Below are 22487 nucleotides of genomic sequence, written 5' to 3'. Positions count from 1 at the left end.
AGAATAAGAACAAGCTTCGGTCCAGGCCAGTGCTTCAATTTAAAGAGGACATTTATGTAGCATATGGTATGAAATATTCAGTGTTCTACAATTACAATGCAACCACAGACATTATCTCCAAATGTAGGAGGGAAGAAGATTCTAGTGTTCTGTTTTTCTGCCAAACGGACAAACGGTAACAAAAGAACCAAACTTCCCTCACAGCTGTGCCGTCTACTGTTCCCGCACTAGAACAAAGAGAACACTCTTCTCTCCCTTGACTCGTTGGAGGCAGCAGGATGAGAAAATGAAAAAAGAAATGACAGCGACACTTGTAGCTCTGCGCTATCGCACCGGCTGAATAACTAATCTGCATCTGCCTGCTGATTTCAACGAGGCTACATGCCCCACACTCCCAAACGGGGCTGAGGTGGTGCTGGGTTGGGGGATGACTTGCCTTGCAATCAGTCCCCAGCAGCACATGGAGAGCCGCTGTAATTAAGGAGCAGTGTCCCCCATGAATCGCATCCGTGAGGCAGGACTTTAATTCCCCGCTAATTGAGGCCAACGCAGGGAGGGCGGAGGGAGGGGCGAGGCGTTCGAGGCTCCTGCCGGGCGGACCGACCACTGAGTTAGATGATTAGCCGAGGTGCGGCAAAGGTAACAAGGAAACTGAACCTCGCCGGCACAGCCAGACACACCTGCCCACCTCTCCCTGCTCACACCCCACCGCTCTCCGAAGGAAAGCCGACCCCGAGTGGAAGCAAACTTTCCCATTTTTAGCTCCACTTTAACGGCAGCTGTTTTCTCTGCTGGTGGGAGAGGAGGAGGAGGAGGAGGAGGAGTGGGCGCTTTGATTGATTTGCTTCATTTGGATTCGTAGCTGTTGCTGTTGTGATTGCTGGCGACGGAGGTTCATACAAACTCCTGAGAGAAGGGAAGAGAGGTGGGGATATATTTAGACGAGTGCTACTCCTAATAAGGGGACTCATTTGTAAAAATGGGATCTAATTATCGTGCTGTTATTAAGAGTTCTTCTTTTCATATGTACACTGTTTAACTTCACTGCACGCGAACTAAAACGAAGGTGAGGTGAGCCGTCAAATGTGCTGACTCTGGCTTCAGGTGACAGTTGTTTTGTATCCGTAATGGTGCCGTTCACCGTTTTTTGGCTGCATGCGATGCCTCCTCCACTTTCATGTGTGTACTTCACCAGAGGCACCGGGTAGAAAAGCACTGAGGAAGTGGCTGTAAGGCACATTGTCACAGAAATCTGTCAGAATCCTCTCTCTCTCTCTCTCTCTCTCTCTCTCTCTCTCTCTCTCTCTCTCTCTCTCTTTCTGTCTGTCTTTGTCTGTATATATATATATATATATATATTTATATACCTTTACATTTCATAGCAGTTTCTGACAGCCGACTGACTATTGCTTTAGGAAAAGTTGAACTCATGCATGCCTGCACGCGCAATAAAAACCAGCTCACACACACACACACACACACACACACACACACACACACACACACACACACACACACACACACACACAGTGTTAACTGCAGTAAAGTGCTTCTGCTTGTGTCGTTTGAAGCTAAACTGAAGCTAAAGTTGGTATTTTATTGTCATATACACAAAACTTGACTTCTGCATTAACCCACCCCTAGCCTATTGGGAGCAGTGGGCTGCTCAGGGACACTTTGACTCAGGACACGCCCCAGCCAAGGATCGAACCGTCAACCTCGCGACCCTCTCTACCCAGTGTGCCACGGCCGCCTCTAAACACCAGCGACAATGCGCTCTCTCTCTCTCTCTCTCTCTCTCTCTCTCTCTCTCTCTCTCTCTCTCTCTCTCTCTCTCTCTCTCTCTCTCTCTCTCTCTCTTTCTTTGTTTTGCTAATTTGCTGCGTTCCTGTACACCAGACAGCATGCAGACGATCCTCTTTGGTCTTTTTGAAACCCGTTTCTCTGAAGCGTCCTGTAAACGTCGTCGATTGTCTCTTTTCTTTGAAAGGCCTCCGCACAGAGCCGAGCTAGTCAGGAAATGTGGGGCAGAGGTAGGATGAAACGGCAGCGGCAAATTTGACTTTGTCTAAAGTTGCCTCGGCTCATGGGATGACTTTGAGATTTTGATCAAGTTATTTCTGATCCATTAAGCTGATCTGAGCGGTGGACAGATCAACTTTACACAGCGGCGGTGGAGAATTTGTCCTTTCAGAGCGATTCAGAACATCTTTCCGTTGAGTTGAAATAGCAGCAGCTAAAGCGAATCTCCCTCTGAAACGACTTCAGAGACATTTTGTTCAAGCCTTTCACTTTCAAAATGCAATCTGTTCAGTCTCATAAAGGCCTCGGTTAGATGAAGGCTACCCTGATGTGGGGGGGCTCTTCATCCGCTATGTGTGCCACTCAATACAACAGAACGTACCGCGGGAGGTCAAGTAATGGGGAGTGCTAGCCAGCGGTGGGAAGTGCAGTCATTATGTGCGAGGACTGAAAATGATGTGCTGTAATGTGACCACTGCTGCGTCCTTGTTCGGAGCACTAGCGTGGCGTCCCTGCTTACACTCGCGTTGCTTGCGTTGCACAAAACAAGTGATAGTTACTCGGTAGTAGTCCTGACCTTGTTTCTCTCCGTCTGATGATGTTCCCCCCTGATTATTTGTAATGCAGCTCTGCCCTCAACGAGCTCGAGAGCACTTCATTTACTTAGGAAATCGCTGGTGGTCTACAAAATCAAGCCCGGCTGGGTTTCTTCTTCCTTTTTTTTTTTTTTTTTTTTCACCCATTCATCTTTTTATCCGCAAGGGGCGAAAAATGAAGGATCGGCTCAGAAATTCAGCTGGCATCACGCACGGAAAAAAAAGTCTGAAAAATTGATAGGTTCTGGAATTTACATATCTGTTGTGCAATTGCATTCCCCGTGGCCAGCGTGAGTGCATCAATAAAATATGACTGTCTGAGAAACAAATATTGAAATCACGCCTGTCAAAATGAAGTTTGGGAATGTGCACACAGTGATCGCGTTTAACTCGGGGTCAGACAAGTCAATGCTTTTTGTTTCGGGAGAGACGGACATCAAAGGGAATCTATTTGCATACATCTAGCATAGATGTTAGAGTATGATTTATCTCGCTGTTGTTGTTCTTTGTTTATGTTGTCGTTCGTCATTTGCATTTAAAATGTGGAGGAATCGGGAGATAAAAGGCCATCGTAGTGTATTTATTGGGTGAGCATTGCCCTCTGGTGGGCAGGCGAGGAACTGATCTCATTTCTACAGCAGCTCCCCCAGCCTGCGTGTGTGTGTGTGTGTGTGTGTGTGTGTGTGTGTGTGTGTGTGTGTGTGTGTGTGTGTGTGTGTGTGGCAGCTTAAAGCTGGTTCCATTGTCAAACACTGCTGGATGTCATTTCAAAGGTAGCCTGTGAGCACATTCCTATACGTGTGTGTGTGTGTGTGCTCTATATGGATCTATATGAATAAACTGATGTCAAGCAAAGCAGTGCATCTCCAGGGAGGAGGAGGAGGAGGAGGAGGAGGAGGGACACATGAAATGGATGAGCGCTCCCCTTTACATTGATTAATTCACATACGAACACGCTCTGAACAAACTCTGAACACCACAAAGACGAGAAGGCCAGGCAGAGAGAGACCGACTCAGGCAGCGCGCCGCTTCCTGCGGCTCCTCGGTGCTGTTTTCCTGGAGGTCGGAGGGTTAACGGGCAGGTGGGCACTGCTGCAGCTGGTGCCTACGGGGCCCCGAGGACCCTAATCAGACATTCCAGGGGAAAATGATGAGAAAGGGGCTGCTCAAAGAAAGATGTATGCGAGAGAGTTGCCGCAAAACCACAGATCAATAATATTCATAGCCTCAAGGAGAAAACATGTTAAGTAAAAGCTTTGTTACTCGATGCATGAGAGCGGGGCTCAGTGACACAGCTGGTACATCCACCTCTACGCTCTGGAGAAGTCAACCCCGAAGAGCAGACAGGTGGGTCGCAGGATGGTTTTCTTAGATCGCCAAATAAATTTGACGAATTTCCTCCATTGAATTCCTCCCATAGTCTTTTCTATGCGCAGTACACAAGGTAGCCTGCATGAAAGGCTGGCACACAGTCTGTCGGTTGAACCGATGTCACGACACTCACGATTTATAGACCTGTTGTTGAGTTGAGTCATTTTAAAAAAAAGAAAGAAAATTGTGAAACAGTGCTCTGGAGAGACATCGAAAAGATCTATCGTCCATTGTCAAGGTTCCCAGGCTACAGAGGGAGGACGACAAGCGCTCTGTAATGCCGGCTAGTTTATTTGTACATGCTTGGGGTCGATAACGTCAAAAACAATTAGGCGGGAGAAACATTTTTAAAAACATTTAGCTCAACCACAGGGACGAGTGCTGCCTCTGCTGCAGTACGACAAACAGGGATGAAAAGATCTTAGTGCAAAATGTTCAAAGATGAAAACGATGAGAGATCAAATCAGTGGGGTCAAAGGTTCCTTCATATGAAGTTTAGCTTCAGAATGAGCTCGAGAAGGAGAGAAACTGAGTTTAAAGGCATCGACACCAGCTGTGGCTGACTCCCAGATGACTCCCACTGCAGACAGAAAGCACACAGCAGGTGGGCTTATGAAGTGATTTGGGTGCTCCACAAGCCAAACACTACAAACTTTTCAGAGTTTACAAAAGCAAGGGTAATGAGATGAAAGGAGCGAGAGAAAGGTGAAGAAGGCGACGAGGGTTAGGAGGAAATCGATGAGGAGGAGGAGGAGGAGGGCCACGGCGCTGCAGAGGAGAGGAGTGGAGAGGATGTAAAACAAAGGAAAACAAACAGATGGAGATGGATGGAGGAGGAGGCTGATGAGAGGCAGGCTGGGTGCGTGAGGGGCAGAGATCGGGGCGAGGGTTCAGGAGAGCCGAGCAGGTTCAGTCAGATATCCACGGGTCTTTACCCGACTCTTAAATCACCCAGCGTGACGGATGCACAAAGGCCTGGTTTGACGCGGCGCCGTCGGTCGTCTTCTGAGCTGTTAATCACGGAGATCTGCGAGGGGCAGATCTCTTAACGTCGGAGGAGACGCCTGGCAGCAACAAACGAGGCCCACACCGCGACTCCCACGCAACCGCACACCTCCAAAGCCTCGGCGTTTCCGGGATCCACCTGCTATCACCCTGCAGCAAATACCAGGCTCTCCCTTGTGCCGTCAGCCGCGTTGTGTTTGTGTGTGTGTGTGTGTGTGTGTGTGTGTGTGTGTGTGTGTGTGTGTGTGTGTGAGAGAGAGGGGGGGGGATGAGAGAAAGCCAGAGGTGGGGTGTGTGTCTGTTATCTTTCTGTATGTGTGGGCACGCGCTCGGTGAACTCTGGAGGGATGAGACGGGTGAAATATGACAGCTCTCACTTGTTCTGAAGCCTGCCCTCAGAGTAAGCCCTGAAGAAATAGAGAGATCAGTCTCACTTTCTCTCAGTCCGCACACACACACACACACACACACACACACACACACACACACACACACTAAGAGGGAACTCTGTTAAGATGTGATTAGGCTGACTGTCAGTTGTGAGAGGGTCCTATCAGGGTTCACTGCACGCCAAGCGCACACAAATGGCCGTCTTAGCCGGCCTGCCTGACAGTCGGCTGGTAGAGGGATGTCGGAGCTGGAAATAACAGCCGGCCCTGACTTACAGCTGCACCGACGACCGCTGGTGCTTTGCCAACTAGAAAAAGAAGAGAAAGAGAAGATGGACCTGGAGAGCATGTTGAAAACAGGAAAGAAATACCTGCATCGATCAGGCCGGCTGGGGACGTATCGAGAGAGACGGGCCTATTGTGGAGTTGACGGAGCAGAGCTTCTATTTTGGCTCGGCGAGCACATTGTGGACCCTCTTTCCAAAAAGGGTGAATTGGTGCACTTATTTTGCTTCAGACGAGCTTTTCTCATGGAAGAGGGTTGTTGCATGTTGAGACGAGACAAAGAGCTGCAGCTAACCGCTAACGTCAGCATGCTAACACAATGAGAACGCCAACACGCTGACGTTTAGCAGGTACAATCCGTGCTCATCACTACAGTGTGTGTGTTAGCATAATGATAGCTTGTAAACTCAAAGCACAGCTATTGGTTTTATAGTATTGGACAAATAGAAGATGTGACCTGATGGTGCTATATGGAGACATTTGCGTTCCATAGTAGTAGACACATTTCACTAAAAAAAAGGCAATTTAGTGTCAACCCATGCAACAGGACCTGACCGTGCCTCAGACTTCTCCGTATAGGTAGAGCTTGGTGTTTTTCATTTTTCCGTACCAATGCCAACCAAACCTGCTTCTCCGTACCCGTAATACGTCTTGTGAGGAACATTACTGTTTATTGCTTTTTTCTTTCCCGTGTCATCAGCGAGTGCATCGGCAGCAGTAAATCATGAACACAAGTAAAGATTTAATTGATCATGATTTAAGCAGAGAATGATCTGTTCAAAGAACAAGCTAACAACGAGTCTGAGGAAGCGTTTGATACCGACTTTCGGCAGCTTTCAATAGATGCTACAACACACATTTCTGGTCGGTACTAAAAATTGTAACGAGGTGCATAACACAGCCCTGCACGTGGGTACAGATCCGAGCTCAGGAGAGAATTACCAAATAAAAACAGCCCTCAGCTCCCGTCTCTTTATTCATGTCTCGATCTCTTTATTTCTCTGCTGCAGTAAAGCTCAGGGTTGATGTGGCTCCCCGTGCTAAGATAATCAAAATATGTCATTATGAACCAATATGGACGGGGGATATTGAGTCCCATCTGGAAATGAAAGCAGGGTGGAGAAATAGGAAATTCTCACATCAGCTCAGCAGTAAAACCGCTGCCCCCCCCCCCCCCAGAGGGAGACATCATAAGCTGGGTTGTGGAGACATACATATGCATTGTACAAACACACTCTCTCCCTTTAATACACACACACACACACTCACACACACATGCATGAATTCAACCAGTAAACACAGGCGTGCACCCAGGGAAAGCATGCCAAACGTGCACGCATTGCTCACGCAAATTGCACAAGCACGCTCTAACCCCACGCGCTTCTAAGCACGGTAAATACGAACACGTCGTACGTGTGCATGCGAGCCGAGCCGACACATCAGCGTGCGTGTGCGTGGGCCCCAGCTTGTGGCGTCTGGCTCGCAGCATGCCGGTAAACAGCGTGCAGCCGAGACGATGTGGGGACTCCGGGCTCCGTGATTCATGCAGACGGGTTGATTAAAGAGCAATCGCTGCCCCCGCGGTGCGAGAAAATGGGTGGCGTAATCACCGTAAGAAAACACCGTTTGGTGGCATAAATCTCTGCACGCTTCAAGTTATGAAAGTTTCGGGGGGGAGGGGGGGGGGGGGCAAAAAGTTGTCTGCAGCTGCCAAATAGGCCAATGATAGCGGCAGCGACTGGGCAAAACAACCTCTGTATCCACGGGGAGGTGAAAGCTGCTCCATCAATGTGTATTACAGCACCAATGGATGTAATGAGCATCTACCTACTGCTTTTGTTAGCGTTGGTATTCCACTACATCCACGTCGTAATGTTTTCATCATTATTATACTTACTACTCTCATCATATCAGTCATTCCTGTCATATGCATGGGATGTGTTGTAGCTCTGGTGTGTTGTTCATCGTGTCCACATGACATCCATCACACTTCTGTGCATCCTGAGAGAGGAAATCACATTCTTACAGAACCGTTTGGTATCACTTGGGTTTCTGTGGAGAGCTGGTTGGTTGCCCTGGATAGCGGATGCTGGAGCTGGTTGGTGTAGAAGAACACGTTGCTCCAGTCGTCAGATGACGTGAAGTCATCATTTTGTTTCACGTCAGCCCAGGAGACCTTTGGTTTTGAGCACAAACTCAGAAGTGACCAAGTAATTGCACACAAAACACTTTATTGATCTTCTATTTGTGTAAGCTGTGTTCAAATATAAGCCCGTTTTCATTGATGTGAAATTATTCTGTTTCATTTGGTATCTTTCAGGGAATTTGAGCGATCACTGCTTTACTACTTTCACCATGTAACATCATATCATCCTGTATAAATATAAGTGAAAGGTTGAATGGATGTGCAGAGCCCAGGAGGCAGTGATCTAGTGTGCTACAGGTAAAAAGAACAAACATTATGTTAAATATAACCAACCTAGTTTCTGAGCCCAAAATACATTTCATGAATACGTCTGGTATCAGCCTCTATGACACGCGGGTAACATTGTGAAACGATTGGTTAGCTTTAGCTTTCTATGAAGATAACAACATAACGAAACAACTGTAACAATATGACTAGCATTAATAATAACGGAGGACGTTCAACAACTGTAAAGTTTACTTTTGGTTTCACACGTTTATGGATGCGTGGAACATGAAGAATATCTCAAATCTCAAATGACCTCTTGGTCCATTATTAGCACCAATGTGCAAAGGCCACACACGTTTGTGTCTACGAGTCAAATGAAGGTCAATGTGTCATCACCTATCTGAAGACCACCAAACCCAGCCTCATCAGAGCGGCATGGAGACCACACTTCTGTGGAGAACAAAAGCAAAACCTCACGCTATCTGGACTGTGTACCCCCCCCCCCACTGTGGCAGTAATCGATGGAGAGAATGCAGGAAAGAAGAGAAAGACAGGTGGATGATCGAGTTGTATTACCACAAACCGTACAGGAGAGCGACCGCTTACAACGTGACGGGGCAACATGTTCTACGCACACAGATGGAGATGTTCTCTCGTAGCGTTAACGTGAACGGAATGCACAGGAGGAACGTGTTCCAGCTCGCTCCAAACATGATCCAGCAGCATCAAACTCAACGAGCGGAGAGGAGAGCGTGTGAAGGAGGAAGTGTAGGAGGCTTCTGACTGATCGATAACGCCTCACATGAAAAAAAAAGTGGATCCACGGGTGACTGGCACCATCCTCTGGTACATCCAAACACAGAAATAACATGTCACAGATCCACTGTACAGCTGACGAAATGTAAAATCATATATCACGAATCATAATAACTTAAAAAAAAAGGGCGTATGACACCAGACGCCTTTAAAAATACAACATATAAGCCAACTGAGACGTCTCCTGGTGGCTGGAGAGGTTTCAAAAGGAAAACACAGGACAACATACATATCACATCAACCAGTCCTTAGTTGTTTGCTTCGTCTTTCCAGTTATAATGCGATCGATGAAATGATGACTTTAGCGCTTTGGCAGATGAACATCAGCAGCCGCACTGCCTGCTTTAACAAAAGGAGTCTCTTTTTCACTTCTTTTCAAAATTCATCAGTCAAGTACTCCAGAAAACACACACAAGTGTGGAGCACAGTTCTGTGTGTGTTGTGAGCGATGAGCGGCTGCTGTGGCGTCGTGTCCCTCGGAGGCCAGAAGCCACCGATTCAAGGGGACCGCGGCTCTATTGCCTCTTGCTGGAGCAGGACTTGCAGCACTGCTGTCCGTAGAACTTGTGGTTACAGACGCCGTGCTGGGGAACCAAGTGACACCAGCTGAAGTGGTCCACGCAGTGTTCATCTGCAGAGAAAAGATAAATACAAGGAAGGTTTAGCAGCCGCTCAGCTCACGCGCTCGTCGACGTGGTGGCGCTGTTAAATAGCTCGGGGAACTGACAACACAGTCTTCTGTTTCTTAGAAGGAATAATGTGGAGAGACAAGGAGACCTGATCATTTCTTATTTATATTTTAAGAAACATTTTTCATTAGGTCAAATATCAGTTGTTCTACGAATCATTTCAAAACTATAGTTCAATTGAATATATAAAACCAGGCTAGTAACCAGCAGCTCTGTGCTCAGACCCAACAGAAGTCTAAAGAGCTAAGTGCTGCTCTCATGTTCACAATGTCAACGCTAGCATTGTTACTAGTGCTGGGCAACGATTACATATATATATATATATATATCTATATAGATATATATATATAGATATATCTATATATATATATATAGATATATCTATATATATATATCTATATAGATATATCTATATAGATATATATATAGATATAGATATATATATATATATATATATATAGATATATCTATATAGATATATATAGATATATATATATATATATATATATATATATATATCTATATATATAGATATATCTATATATATTAGTGCTGGGCAAAGGTTAACATTTTTAACCACAATTAATCGCGTTATCTCATTGTTATGAGCAAAGTTCAATAATGAATTCAAAAGTAGTGTATTGCTCACTTTTATTTTAAAGTACTGCTATATGAACAACAGTACAATAACATTTGGTTTGAATCACTTTAAACAGATCAGGTTCTTTTTAACAGCAGTATTCTTCACACAGTATCAGTTATATTTCTACTATCTGTGCTCAGTGTGTGTTTATTTAAACGTTCCACTGCTGTGCAACATGAATACAATGTTCCACACGTTTCATCAAAATGTGTGTCTTCTGTCTTCATACAGTCAGAGCGTGTGAACGCAGCTCCCACTGTTCATCAACATAATGCACCGTAACTCAGAGGTGACGACGGTTACCCGGCGATGTCCGGTAGTCTCCGGTGAGAGACGGCCGGTGCGCGTTGTGACTCCGCCTCTTTTGTAGTCCTCTCCTCTTCATAGACTCGTGTGTTCTTCTGGTGACGGTGCGTCTGGAGGGAGGCTCCTACGTGACGTCATTCATGATCCTGAGAACGTTCCTCAACACTAGTCATCCTCAGTTTGTATCTCTCCACTTCTCTGTGGCGTCTGTTAGCTCGTCTTTAGTTTGTCTCTACTTCTCCACACTCTGCATCAACATAGTGATGAAGACTCCTCCACACGCTGCATCAACGTAGTGATGAAGACTCCTCCACACGCTGCATCAACGTAGTGATGAAGACTCCTCCACCACTGGTTTGGTGATTTTATCGCATTTTTTTTAAAACTGTGTTAATGCATGGTAAAATAATTGTCGGCGTTAATGAATTAATGCGTTAACTTGCCCAGCCCTAATTTTTCACATAAGATTTTTTAGCAGGTTTATTGTCTATAGCTGAAGATGATGAAAGCAGGTGATGAATCAGCTACTGTACAGATGGACAATTTACAGTTAACTTTACTGTTGGTGCGGCAGCAGCAGCAGCAGCAGCAGCTCACTCCGTAGGATTGGGAACCGAAGGGGTGCTGATTCAAGTCCCGGCACGGAGCAAGTATGGAATGTGGAATGGTGGCTGGAGAGGTGCCAGTTCACCTCATGGGCCTTGCTGAGGTGCCCTCAAACTGCTCCCCAGTGCTGTATATGTAGTGCCCACTGCATCCTAATACCAGGATGGCTAAAATGCTGAGGCTAAATTTGACTGTGTATTGTGTTATGTAACATGCAGTAAAAGTTTATTCACATTTGCATCGAATTCACTTGACTTGTCATCAGACTGTAGTCAGAATTCATCAAGAAGAGCAGAAACCTCACCGCAAACTCCACACACAAATACAGTTACAAAGGAAATAAAACTTGATTTTCATCTTCAACTTTACCCTTCAGCGTTGGCGCTGCAGCCGTGACCCGGCCGGGGCGTTGTGCCGGAGCCGGGGGAGCAGCGGGGCAGAAGTGTGTGCTGCACGCCCTGGAAGTGACAGGCCTCTGGTGGGGCAGGCAGCCGGCTGCGGGGCGACCCTGCCGGAGACACTGGATGGACCGAGTCTGGACTCCTCCGCCACAGGACACGGAGCACTGAGACAGAGCGACGGAAACAAAGAGGAATGCAGAGCGAGATGGAGAGACGCAGAGGTATAAATAGGAGAAGGAGATGAAACGTCGGAGCGCACAGAGAAAGCAGCAGAAGAGGGATGGCGGAAAAGTGCAGAGACAAAGAACAGATGAAGAAAACAAACATCCCATCCAGCATGTACTTGCCCTCCAGCGAGCTGTCAGCAGATCTCTCCTCTGGTGGAAACATACCGGCATCACAAGCTCCAGATCAAGCAGAATACCACACAGTGCTATAAGAGTTTGCCCTCAAGACTTTGCATAATAGATGATATAACACATAGCCTACACAACCTGCCCCGATAGACTCTGCATCAGAGCGGAGCTTTTTGGATTGCATCTGAAACCCATTCCACGAACAAGAACTATGCTATGTCTGCAAACTACTACCTCCTACACTGTGCAGATTGTTTTTGGGGAAACAGATATCAGAACACCCATGGTCATCTATCTCTCAATCGTATTGATTGATTTGTTTTGTTGTCTTCCTCATCGTGTCAGGGCCTCGCAGAAAAAAACTGAAATCAATCAAGAGAGCGATGGTGAGGTGGAAAATAAATTTGAATCTGACGAACCCTTTTCACTAGACTTGTTGGTTTAGAAGCAACCGGACACACAATGGTGATGCTACTGTTAAAGAATACTCATCCTATTGACAGCAGAGTACAATACCCACCTCCCACTACTTCCTGACTTCAGCTTGAGCAATTTAGTTCGACAGTCACATTACGATTTCAATTGGCTGTTCTACAACCCTGCCCCCAGCTCAGCTGCTGTTTGCTCAGCCTGTCAAGCTTTCCGTTCTTGCACGTAACGTAACCCCTTTAAAAACAAACCCAACACGGTGGTGCCTTAAACCTGCATTCTTACTACTGGCCATTAGGGGGCGACTCCTCTGGTTGCAAAAAGAAGTCCGATTGTACACAGGTCTATTAGAAAACGACTGTGGTTCTGACTTGATTCATAACATTGTAAACGGTAGTTCATGGTCTCAATCGCTGGTGCCAAGAGACGATAGAGCTGCCTTGTGATTGACAGGGCGCTACCACAGCCACTGGTCTGCTGGTTGCAAAAAAAAAAAAATGGCGACGGCCAAAATGCCAAAGTCAAGGCTTCAAAACTGCAGTCCACAAACCAATGGGTGACTACTACGTTCACTTCTTATATACAGACTATGAGTAATATTTGAAACAGTGTGTCCTTGATATCAGACACAAGCAGGCTTCTCACTTCTAGTCAGTGACCGTCGATATCTCCACTCGAAATGACCAGCTGTTGCTAGCCAGTTAAAAAGCTAATATTAGCTTCAGTCAGTGGTTGAACATGCTGAGTTTTAATGACAGCTCGCATGGTTTTAAACAAGAATGTAGTTGTGGTCCTGGACCGGCAAAATAATTCCAAATGGATGCACCAGTAGTGATCAGAGCCGTTTAAACATAACCTGCAGCCCCACAAGCTAATGTCGCTAGCTGACGCTATACTGCTGGTTGCTTCTGTAGGCAGGATGCTGGTTAGATTAACACACCGTTTAACCAATCCATTTTACTCTTGTGTTTTTGGTTAAGGAAGGACTTGAAAGAAAGACAACATCTTCCACAGATTCTAGAGCCCAATGGTTACCACTTCTTCATGTGGAGATATGATAGGCCTGCCTCACAGTTCTGGTTCCTAAGCTGAATTGCAGCTCATATGGATGGAAACCATATCCAGTTTAAATCCAGTTAAAAGTGACAGTTCCTTGGTTCACCAACCTTGACTGACTTCAGCCATCCTTCCACAGATAAAATCAGTTATTCAACCTCAAGTCCCTGTGCAGGTGACTGATGTAAGATTTAAGTCCCATCATGCCTGTGACGGAACTTCACTTCTCGTTTGAGTATCCGGTCATGCGCTACGTGTCACGGGATTTTCCACCAAATGCTTCACGATTGTGCCACGTGTGGGAGAAAAGCTCCAAATCGGAACACAGTCATCTGGAACGCGTACAGCGCTAAAGGTCTCTCATGAACACAGATTGGGATCAAAGCCTGAGCGAGCGTACCTGTTGCCAGGGAGAGGAGTACCAGCCTAAGGACACAGCGCCGGAGCTGGTTCTGCCCGGGACAGCCCGAGGGAGCTCTGGGCACGGACCTCTGTTGCAGCCCTGCTGGAGGTCCACCAAAGGTTTAGCTATGTTCCTGCACCTCCGTACGGGGAACTCCACAGACCTGTGCGGGAGAGAGGACAGGTTGTCGGCTCAAAATGGCGTCCGCAGATGACACAGTGGGGTCTAAAGCGTCGGATCTGTTAAAGTGTTGGTGTGCGGTTGAAGGCGACTTACCCTCCCTGCGAGTCTCTCTCCCCGCAGCGAAGCTCTCTCTTCTGGACGCCTGAGCCACAAGACCTGGAGCACTGAAACAAGAGAGCAGGTAGGAGGGACACTTTCACCAGATGAACTCTGTGATTGTTCCCATAGCAGCAGACACCACGATGTCGCCTATCGTTGTAGTAATGGAGCCCAAATGCTGGGTGTGTTTTTCAGTCGTTGTGTTCGTACGTGTGTTGTGTGTATATATTATATATGTGTTAACGCATCTGGCTCTTCTTCAGAATCCAAACCAGCGCCGTGGGAGCTTCCCTGCGTTTTATCTCGGCAGTCTCGCGCTGCAAACCTGACCTTTGCGCTGACCTTTTCCATTGCATATTCAGCGGCGTGAACTACCCGAGCGCCCTCTCGCTCGCTCACACTGCTGCACTTAACATAAATGTAGACGGAGACGGAATTTACAGAGCCGAGCCAGGTAAGAGTTCACCGATCTTTGGCTCTAAACGCTAAAAGAATACGCTGTGAATGTATGATCAAACAACGGCAACACGACGAGGCCGTCACACGGTTGTACTAGATGCATACTGCACAGATTCACTCAAACAGAGAAATCACTCTTTACAAGTCGTAAGTACCACCTCCCAGTTGTTTCGAGGACAGTTTGGATTCGCTTTGGAGAGAGCTGGCATGTCTTGTAAATTATGAGTATATCATCTAACGACATAACGTGTTGCCATGGAACCCTTCATAATCCCAGGAGTAAACTGGCGAGATTCCAGAGTAAAGATAGAAATATAATGTGGACATTTCAGCAGACAGCTGGTCGACAGCCGGGCTTTTGCAAACACTGTCCAGATATGTAAGTCATTTTTCTATTGTTTTTCTAACATATTTTCACGTTATCACATCTCTCTCTGTCATGGTGGCAGCGATGCACAATCACAGAGAACAGAGGAAGTCTAAACACGTTTAAACACGTTTAAACACGTCTGCTCGTTAAATGACTTACTAAGTAGTCCGTTACTTGTTTACAATTAGCTGCTTTGACCTGTGACTTTGTTCCATCTTGCATTGGTGGAAAAGAGGTCGGACGCAGCAGAAGAGCTTTAAACATCACAGTCATCTTTATACCAAGTTATTTTGTGAGAAACGCATCGTTCATATGTTGTATTTAAAACGTTTAGTGACCCTTTTTTTCCCTCTGCTTCCAGTCCAGTTCATCCTCTTCTTCAGTGAAGGGATGTGACATTATGATAGTTCAGTCCACATGAAGCAGAATTCTTGATATTGCGTTGCATTCTGGTCTGTTGAGGCTGCTGGATTTCTCCCTGTGCGATTGTTGAATATCTTTGAAAACAGAGAGCACTAGTACGAAGCTTTTATTGTCTTAATTCTGGACGAGTAATGTTTGGAATGATGATGTTTTATAAGGCTGCAAATCACAGCAACACCAGCACCAGGCAACAGAATGGACCCACAAAGCAATGAGCGTCATCTGAAGCGTTTTGTTTCAGATTATGAGAACAACACATTTCACTTCTACCACTGCTTCACCTTGAGCTCCATGTCTCTGTTGTCCCTACCTCTCCCCAGGCGGTAGTGATCCACTGCAGCCTCTCGTTCTTCGGGCAGCGCCGCAGGACGCAGGTCTCCTGGGCTCTGGGCCTGTGGTGCTGTCTGCACATGCTGTCGGGCACCACCACCGCTTTGGCCCCGGGATCGGTGCTGCGGCAAAACACGCTCCGCTTCCTCAGTCCGCGGCCGCAGGTCTTGGAGCACTGTGAGCGGACAGGAACGTCGATAAGACAGAGTCCTCGGGAGAGCGGCGATTCAATCGGCAGAAGTTAAATGACCATACACGTATTAAATCATACGTGCGTGCACTGTACTTTCTCATATTGCTTTAACCTTCAGCTTTCATCCCATTTAGCAGAGGTCGAATCCTTGGCACGGACTCTGTTAAAGCTTTGGTAATTCACCACATGCTGTAGGAGCAAACAGAAGGTCGCGCTTTTTGACGACAGCCCATTACGGCCTAACATTAAATACAATACACCAATAACTCGCAGATGAATGTGACCCCGACCCATCAAAAGTACCCACCAACGGCAGACAGTGCCGCCGTCGACTCCGACTGAAAAGCAGAGGTGGACAACAGTGTCAAACTGCTCTGCCGGGACCGAGCGCCACAGCCGCCAGGGCAGTTAATGTGACAGCATCGCATCAATCAATGAGGGGAAAGACTCACGCACATCTGTGCATACCAATCCACGCTCACACGCAGCCACTCGTCCTTTTGTCACTGAAAGTTCAGATTGATGTTTTCACAGATACCGGCCTCGCCTCTGAGTGACCGCCGACTGAACTCGGACCGGTGTGACGGACGAGTCCAGGCCCACCAGTCACCGCCCCCTGAACAATGGCTGAATGACAGCCGTGGGTCCGGGCTGTGCAGGTCACATCTGCAGATTTGCTGCCAGGCTATTAATATTGTATACAGCATAATGAGCAAATAAAAGCCCTGTCTAGTGTGTGAGGCACTGTGGTTACAGATGCCAAAACCATCATGTCATACTTGGTTAATAGCCATAGGATTAAAAAGCCTAATCAAAGCTGTGCTGTGATTCAAAAGGCATGTTTGGTTACTACCTTCAGGTATTTCACTGTGATTCAACCGTTCAAATTCAATTTCCCACATTAGAAGGACGAGGGTAGAAGACAACACGCTTCTTTGAGGTTTTTGCATTTTGTTAGAATAAAAAGCAGATGACTGAGGATACAAGTTGAATAGTCCTAACAAGTTGCACACTGTTCAGTTCTGTCGTTTGTGTTCTCCACATGTCCAACAGAGGGCAGCAGAGCGTGTGTTTTAGCATGAGTGACACCTCTGACAACTCACATAGGAAACTCAGTGTGTGTGTGTGTGTGTGTGTGTGTGTGTGTGTGTGTGTGTGTGTGTGCGTGTGTGAGCGAGAGAGAGAGTGTGTGTGCGTGACATGTTTCTGTCATGCAGATGTCTAAACATGTCGATGGAACCGAGAAAATGAATGATGACAGCGGGCACACGTACCTTGTAAACACAGCAAAATGAATGATTTTACATCAAACAAAGAAGAAACAGTGTTTCACTTTAAAACTGACAGTCGGCACTTTACTCTACTTCTCTGTTTGAGCAGCAAGTAGAGCGGTAACTACTGGCCTTTTTCACACGTCAGTCAAATCAACAATGGATGAATTCAGCTTCAGGCTCCTAGCATTGTGCCTAGAGGTTCACTTCCCCCTCAGCATGACGTAACTGTCCCACCTGCACGAACATCAGTCACGCATCATTTGAATACAATAGTGTAGCGGCAATCACTCATGAAAGCCGTTTCATTTACAATAGTCATTATAAGCCCATAATGAAGCATGCAATTATGATGCGTAAATTGCGTCACCAAAAGGTAGAGGCCAGTAGCCGTCTCTCTCACACACACACACACACACACACACACACACACACACACACACACAGGGAGAGAGATGAGAAGTGTATCTCAGGCCGTAGGGCTCCTTAGCTAGCTTCTAGCTAGCTAAGGAGCCCCGTAACCCAGAGTCCCAGCCCGCCAGCCTTTTGGGCCCCGTCACGTCGTCTTGAGCCCTGGCAGGCGTGTGCATTAAAACAGAGCTTTCCAAAACAAACTCTCCTGACTAGACTGTCTTGTGTAGGAAACTATAACTAGAGAAGCACTCGTCAGTCGTGCTAGCAGCTCTCTGTGGCTGCGTTTAGGCTCAGAGTTTCATTGAGCTAAATGCTAACGTCGGCATGCTCATGTGGTGATTTTTCAAAGGTGATGTTTGGCATCTTCATTTAGCGTGGTAGCGTGCTAAGACAACACAAAGATCGGGTGAGGGTTTTTGTCCTTACTTTTGCCGTTATTTGGCAGATAAACTAAATCTAAATAAATATGAAATTTGCTCAATAAGAAGTGAGGGGGTGACTAAAGTTTACACGATTCATCCCGTGGGGAACATGAACGACTAAACCTGACAACAAAAATTCAAACGCCGCCACAAAACCCACCTGTGACCAGGATCCGGTGCTCCACTCGGGCGGGCAGGCCTGGGTGTGGCAGGGCTGGACCTGAGCCGGAGAGATTACGGGGCAGAGGGAGTGCACCGCCGCCTCTTCCCTCTGATAAGTCACCTTCCTCAGGCAGCGCAGCGTCCTGGTCTGCTGACCTCCTCCACACGAGCGACTGCAGGAGCCCCAGTCTCCCGTCGCCCAGCTGTGGGACACCAAGAGGGAGAACGTAAGAGTGGTGCACACCAACCACACTACTGAGCTCCTAATCAGGACAGCCAACCACAGGTTCTGCTGCACTTATTCTGGGCCCAAACACACACACACACACACACACACACACACACAGAAAAAACACCAGTTCACCCCGAAATACAAAGTGACTATTACACCAAAGACGAAAGGAAACCACTTATTATTAGACGGTAAAAAACCTCCAACTGTGTCTTTCTTGCTTTTCTTGAATTTTATGATTCATGAAAACCTGCTGCTTTTAAAATACTCACAACATATTTCACACACTGACACTTTGATTGGTAGTTAAGGACAGACAAAGAAAATACACAGGACGAAATATGTATCCATATCCATCCATTTCTCCCCGCTCTATTCGGATCTGAAACTAAACACCACGACCATATTGCATATACAACTCCCCATAACAGCTTTGCCAGGTCCGCCAAGGCCAACCGCAATATACAACATACAATAAGGCCACGGAGAGATGAGGACTACCATCCCTCCCTCCTCTCTTCTCCCTTTTTTTTTTCTAAATTCCTCTATCTGTCTTTTCTCTTTGGGTCTTTTCTCTCCTCCATTCATTTTATTTCCAATCTCCTCTCGCCTCTCCTTTCTTCCTGATGAAAGCCTACCGCTAGCTTCTAAAATAGCTGCTGTGTTGGCATCGGGGCCGAAGGGGGAGATTACGGCAAATGAGTGGTGTGACAACCGCAGCCTTAAGAGCAGGGCGATGGAGAGATGGGCAGATGGCTCGGTCCGGCTCGGAGACGACGTGCCACCGCAAAGACCTCCGCGCCGCCGAAGCGCTTTCATTCTCCGTCAAGCGCCACAGAAAAAATGAAGTAGCGGGACTAAACTGCAATTTGGAAATGGGAGCGATGTGAACCATTTGGGACCCGAAAAGCATCGGTTAGGGATTTTTTTTGGGGGCTGTTTGCTTTTTTTTCCTCCTCTGTTTTGCCGGCCTTATAAATAACCATATATCATTGAGGAAAAGTGGCTCAAGTGGCTGCAAACCACCACTGACTCGCTGTAATTTGTTTCACTGACATGTTTCAATAACTGACATATTTTGAGATAGAAAGTTGCATTACTGTACCCATTTACTCTACACCTAACATTGAGTTGGAGTTGAGTTTCTGCTTCATTAAATACAAAATGAACATCTCTGGTTGCTGTATTTATATCAAACCGATTTGTTTTCTTTTAAACGCAGGTTTGTACACAGACGTGTGGTTTGGTGTACTTTGGTGTACTTTGGTGTACTTTGGTGACGTTTCCCGCCTGCACTCGTTTTGCTCGTATAAACATCCTTTCCGTCTCGGTCCTTGTGTTCTTTTCTTTTCTCAGTATTTCACTCCACTACGGTCATCCAGTGGCTCCAACGGGCGCTGGCGTTTGAATTCCTGTCTTTTAGTTTTAGTTTGTCATTTATTTTTACATTTGAGGCCTTAAATTGAAGTTGACGTGGGTGCAAACAACATAATTGTCATTTTGTTTGCAATTAATCTCCATGCAGTCTAAGTTATGTGACTGCATGGAGACATTATGATCACATGGTAAATGCTAAATTCCCCCGTCTCTGACCGTGACCCAATATCCTCTTATTTAATTCATTCATCCATTACTTTTATATTTCAGAGCTTATAAATCCCTCGGTTCATTTTGCACATAAACTTGAGATAATAATTCCACTGAAATGAAAGTCATCAGTATCTTGTGCACACGTTCCTGTACACCTTCACTGGCACAGGTACGCCGTGCCTCTCTTTGATCCGTCTACATACAGCATGTGACACACTGAGAGATAACCCAACCGCTGGTAAGTGACTCCACAGATGGTCTCCGCCAAAAGAACGAGCGAAATAACTTGAAGCAGCAGACACAGAACAGCAGAGGGAGGTACGGTAGAAGGAGGTGGGGACGGGCTGTGCTGTGGAGGAAAAAGAACAAAACCCTTTTTAAGTTATTCTATGAAATATGAGCATATCTCTTCCTAACTGCACACTGGGCAGGAAGAGCGAGCTGGCTTCTTAAAACGCTCCTTGCATCCCTCTTTTATGTCTGCTGCTACACCACAGCCGAGAATCCCGGTCTTTGGGTGACGGGCTAACAGCAGCACGGGGAGTGAAGGTTTAAAGCAACAGGGGGTGGATGGGAGTGAAGGGGTGAGGGTGTGTGTGTGTGTGTGTGTGGGGGGGGGGGGGGGGGGGGGGAGGTTTGACTGGCTCTGCGTGGCTAGACTGGCCGGGCCCCGTGGGAATCCTGCCGTCTCTGCACAATAAAACATGGATAGGCCTGTCAGCACCCGAGATACACGCTGCAGAGATAAGCAGGCACTTTTACATTCCCCCTCCTGTCAGACACACACACACACACACACACACACACACACACTCACACAGAGCGCACATGCATCTCACGTCATTGTCAGTTTATCTTTTCTCTGCCGGCTTCTCGAATGTGCGCCGGTACATCCTGGAGCTCTTAATGCAGTCATTAAAGCTTTCACGCTGCTCCCTCAACTCCACTTTCTTCCTGTGCAGCGCCCATAAATTGGCCCACGCACACAAGCAGCTGAGAAACGGTGTCAGCTACTTTATAATAAGATCCACGGGTGTCTAACACTGCTTTATATTCCTGAACGGACAACCGCACTGATGTTTTTTATCCGGGCCGTACCATTTTCTTAACTCCAACAAAGGGGGGAGGTCGGAACACTCGCAACGGAGCTGTTTAATACCCTTCGCCGAGATAAGAGACACGGTGTGCCCAGGATTAGGGGCAGGAAATGCCCTCTCGGGTGGTGGGAAACTCAGCGAGAAGCAGAGGCTGTGTGCTGGAGGGGTAACCGATAGCTGTCTGGCTTGTTCAACCCCTGACACTGGAGGAAGTTCAGTTTGGACTTGTTGTAACTAATGCTGGACGAAATGACAACAGCGCTAACATCAGACAGAAGCAGCATGTCTTTCTAATTTCACCCCACGGTTCGGATCTGAAATACATATTTCAGCGTCGCACAGCACATTCGGAAAAAGTGTGTGCATATGAACTGTAATTGTGCACGCCGCCCTGCGTGTGTGTGTGTGTGTGTGTGTGTGTGTGTGTGTGTACTCTTTCTGAACCCAAGACACGGTTCCCTGCCTGTTCTTTGGAGCGGCGCTGTAAATCAGGGTGGCTCCAGTTCCCTCAGCCGAAGGCCTACGTAGCAGAGAGGCCATTTATTTAGTGCCGTTTCAACTTGTTACTCCGCTGCACTTTAGCCCGGTTTCCTTCTGTGCTCGCTGCACCGGTCCCCGATCGCACACGTCTCCTTTAAAAATGCATGCCGTTAAGCACAATGTCTAGACAAGAGCTGAGATAAAACACGGGCACGGTTCTGCCACGGAGAAAGACGGGGCGCTCTGGGCTGAGAGTGTCTGGGAGGGATGATGCACACTGAAAGCAACGATCACTCCGAGCTGGCCTCGACGCCTCCCTCCCTCTCCTCCTCGTCTCTCTGTGTGATTCTCAAGTGTCCGCTGTAGTGAAAGGTCCATTACAGACTTGGAAACATGGTGCTGCATTTACTACATAACAAAAAAAACATGTGGTTAGATTGGAATAAGACAGGGCCGTAGACAGTTTTTAGAAATACCAAATTCTCAGACAGAACCCCACCCACCTAAGAAATGTTTGACCAGCTACACAACCGAACTCTGTAAAAACTACAAGTATTCTAAAAGACGGAGAGCCTAGCAGCTCTGTGAGGCTGTGCTGAGGCACTGCTTTGAGCTACATGCTAATGTTAGCGCGCTAGCATGGTCACAGCGTCAGGCCAACGGTGTTAGCATGGTGACGTGTGCTCATTGTGTGACACAGAGAGCAGCCGAGGCTGATGGGAAAGTATATTATATATATATATATATATGCATATATATATATATATATGTATATATATATATATATATATATATATATGCGTTTTAGATTTTATTCATATCAATTTCACTGATCAATTTTATCCTTTTTACCTAATCTTAGTAAAATATTAAGATATTTAGTCAAAAAAAACAAACAGAATCAGTCTTGAAAATCCAACATTCTGTTATCACATCCCGTACCTCTGACAAATATATATATATATATATATATATA

General features: G+C 46.7%; 1 protein-coding gene across 1 annotated transcript in view; it reads right to left on the bottom strand.

The window, feature by feature from the left end:
- Positions 1-7901: 7901 nt before the first annotated feature.
- Positions 7902-22487, bottom strand: part of adamts18 (ADAM metallopeptidase with thrombospondin type 1 motif, 18) — a 52634-nt gene continuing 38048 nt past the window's right edge. Inside the window, exons 19-24 of the mRNA XM_068710698.1 lie at positions 18111-18315; positions 15631-15825; positions 14063-14133; positions 13784-13949; positions 11511-11706; positions 7902-9528 (exon numbers count right to left, since the gene is read on the bottom strand). Of these exons, the coding sequence (XP_068566799.1) occupies positions 9413-9528; positions 11511-11706; positions 13784-13949; positions 14063-14133; positions 15631-15825; positions 18111-18315 (949 nt within the window). The 3' untranslated portion in view covers positions 7902-9412. The remainder of the gene's footprint in view (positions 9529-11510; positions 11707-13783; positions 13950-14062; positions 14134-15630; positions 15826-18110; positions 18316-22487) is intronic.

Source organism: Cebidichthys violaceus, unplaced genomic scaffold (genome assembly GCF_023349555.1).
Source record: "Cebidichthys violaceus isolate CVI_PGR_0920_01 unplaced genomic scaffold, fCebVio1.0.p SCAF_16, whole genome shotgun sequence".
Classification (NCBI taxonomy): domain Eukaryota; kingdom Metazoa; phylum Chordata; class Actinopteri; order Perciformes; family Stichaeidae; genus Cebidichthys; species Cebidichthys violaceus.
Note: the sequence above shows the minus strand (reverse complement) of the source record. Positions and strands in the feature narration are given on the sequence as shown.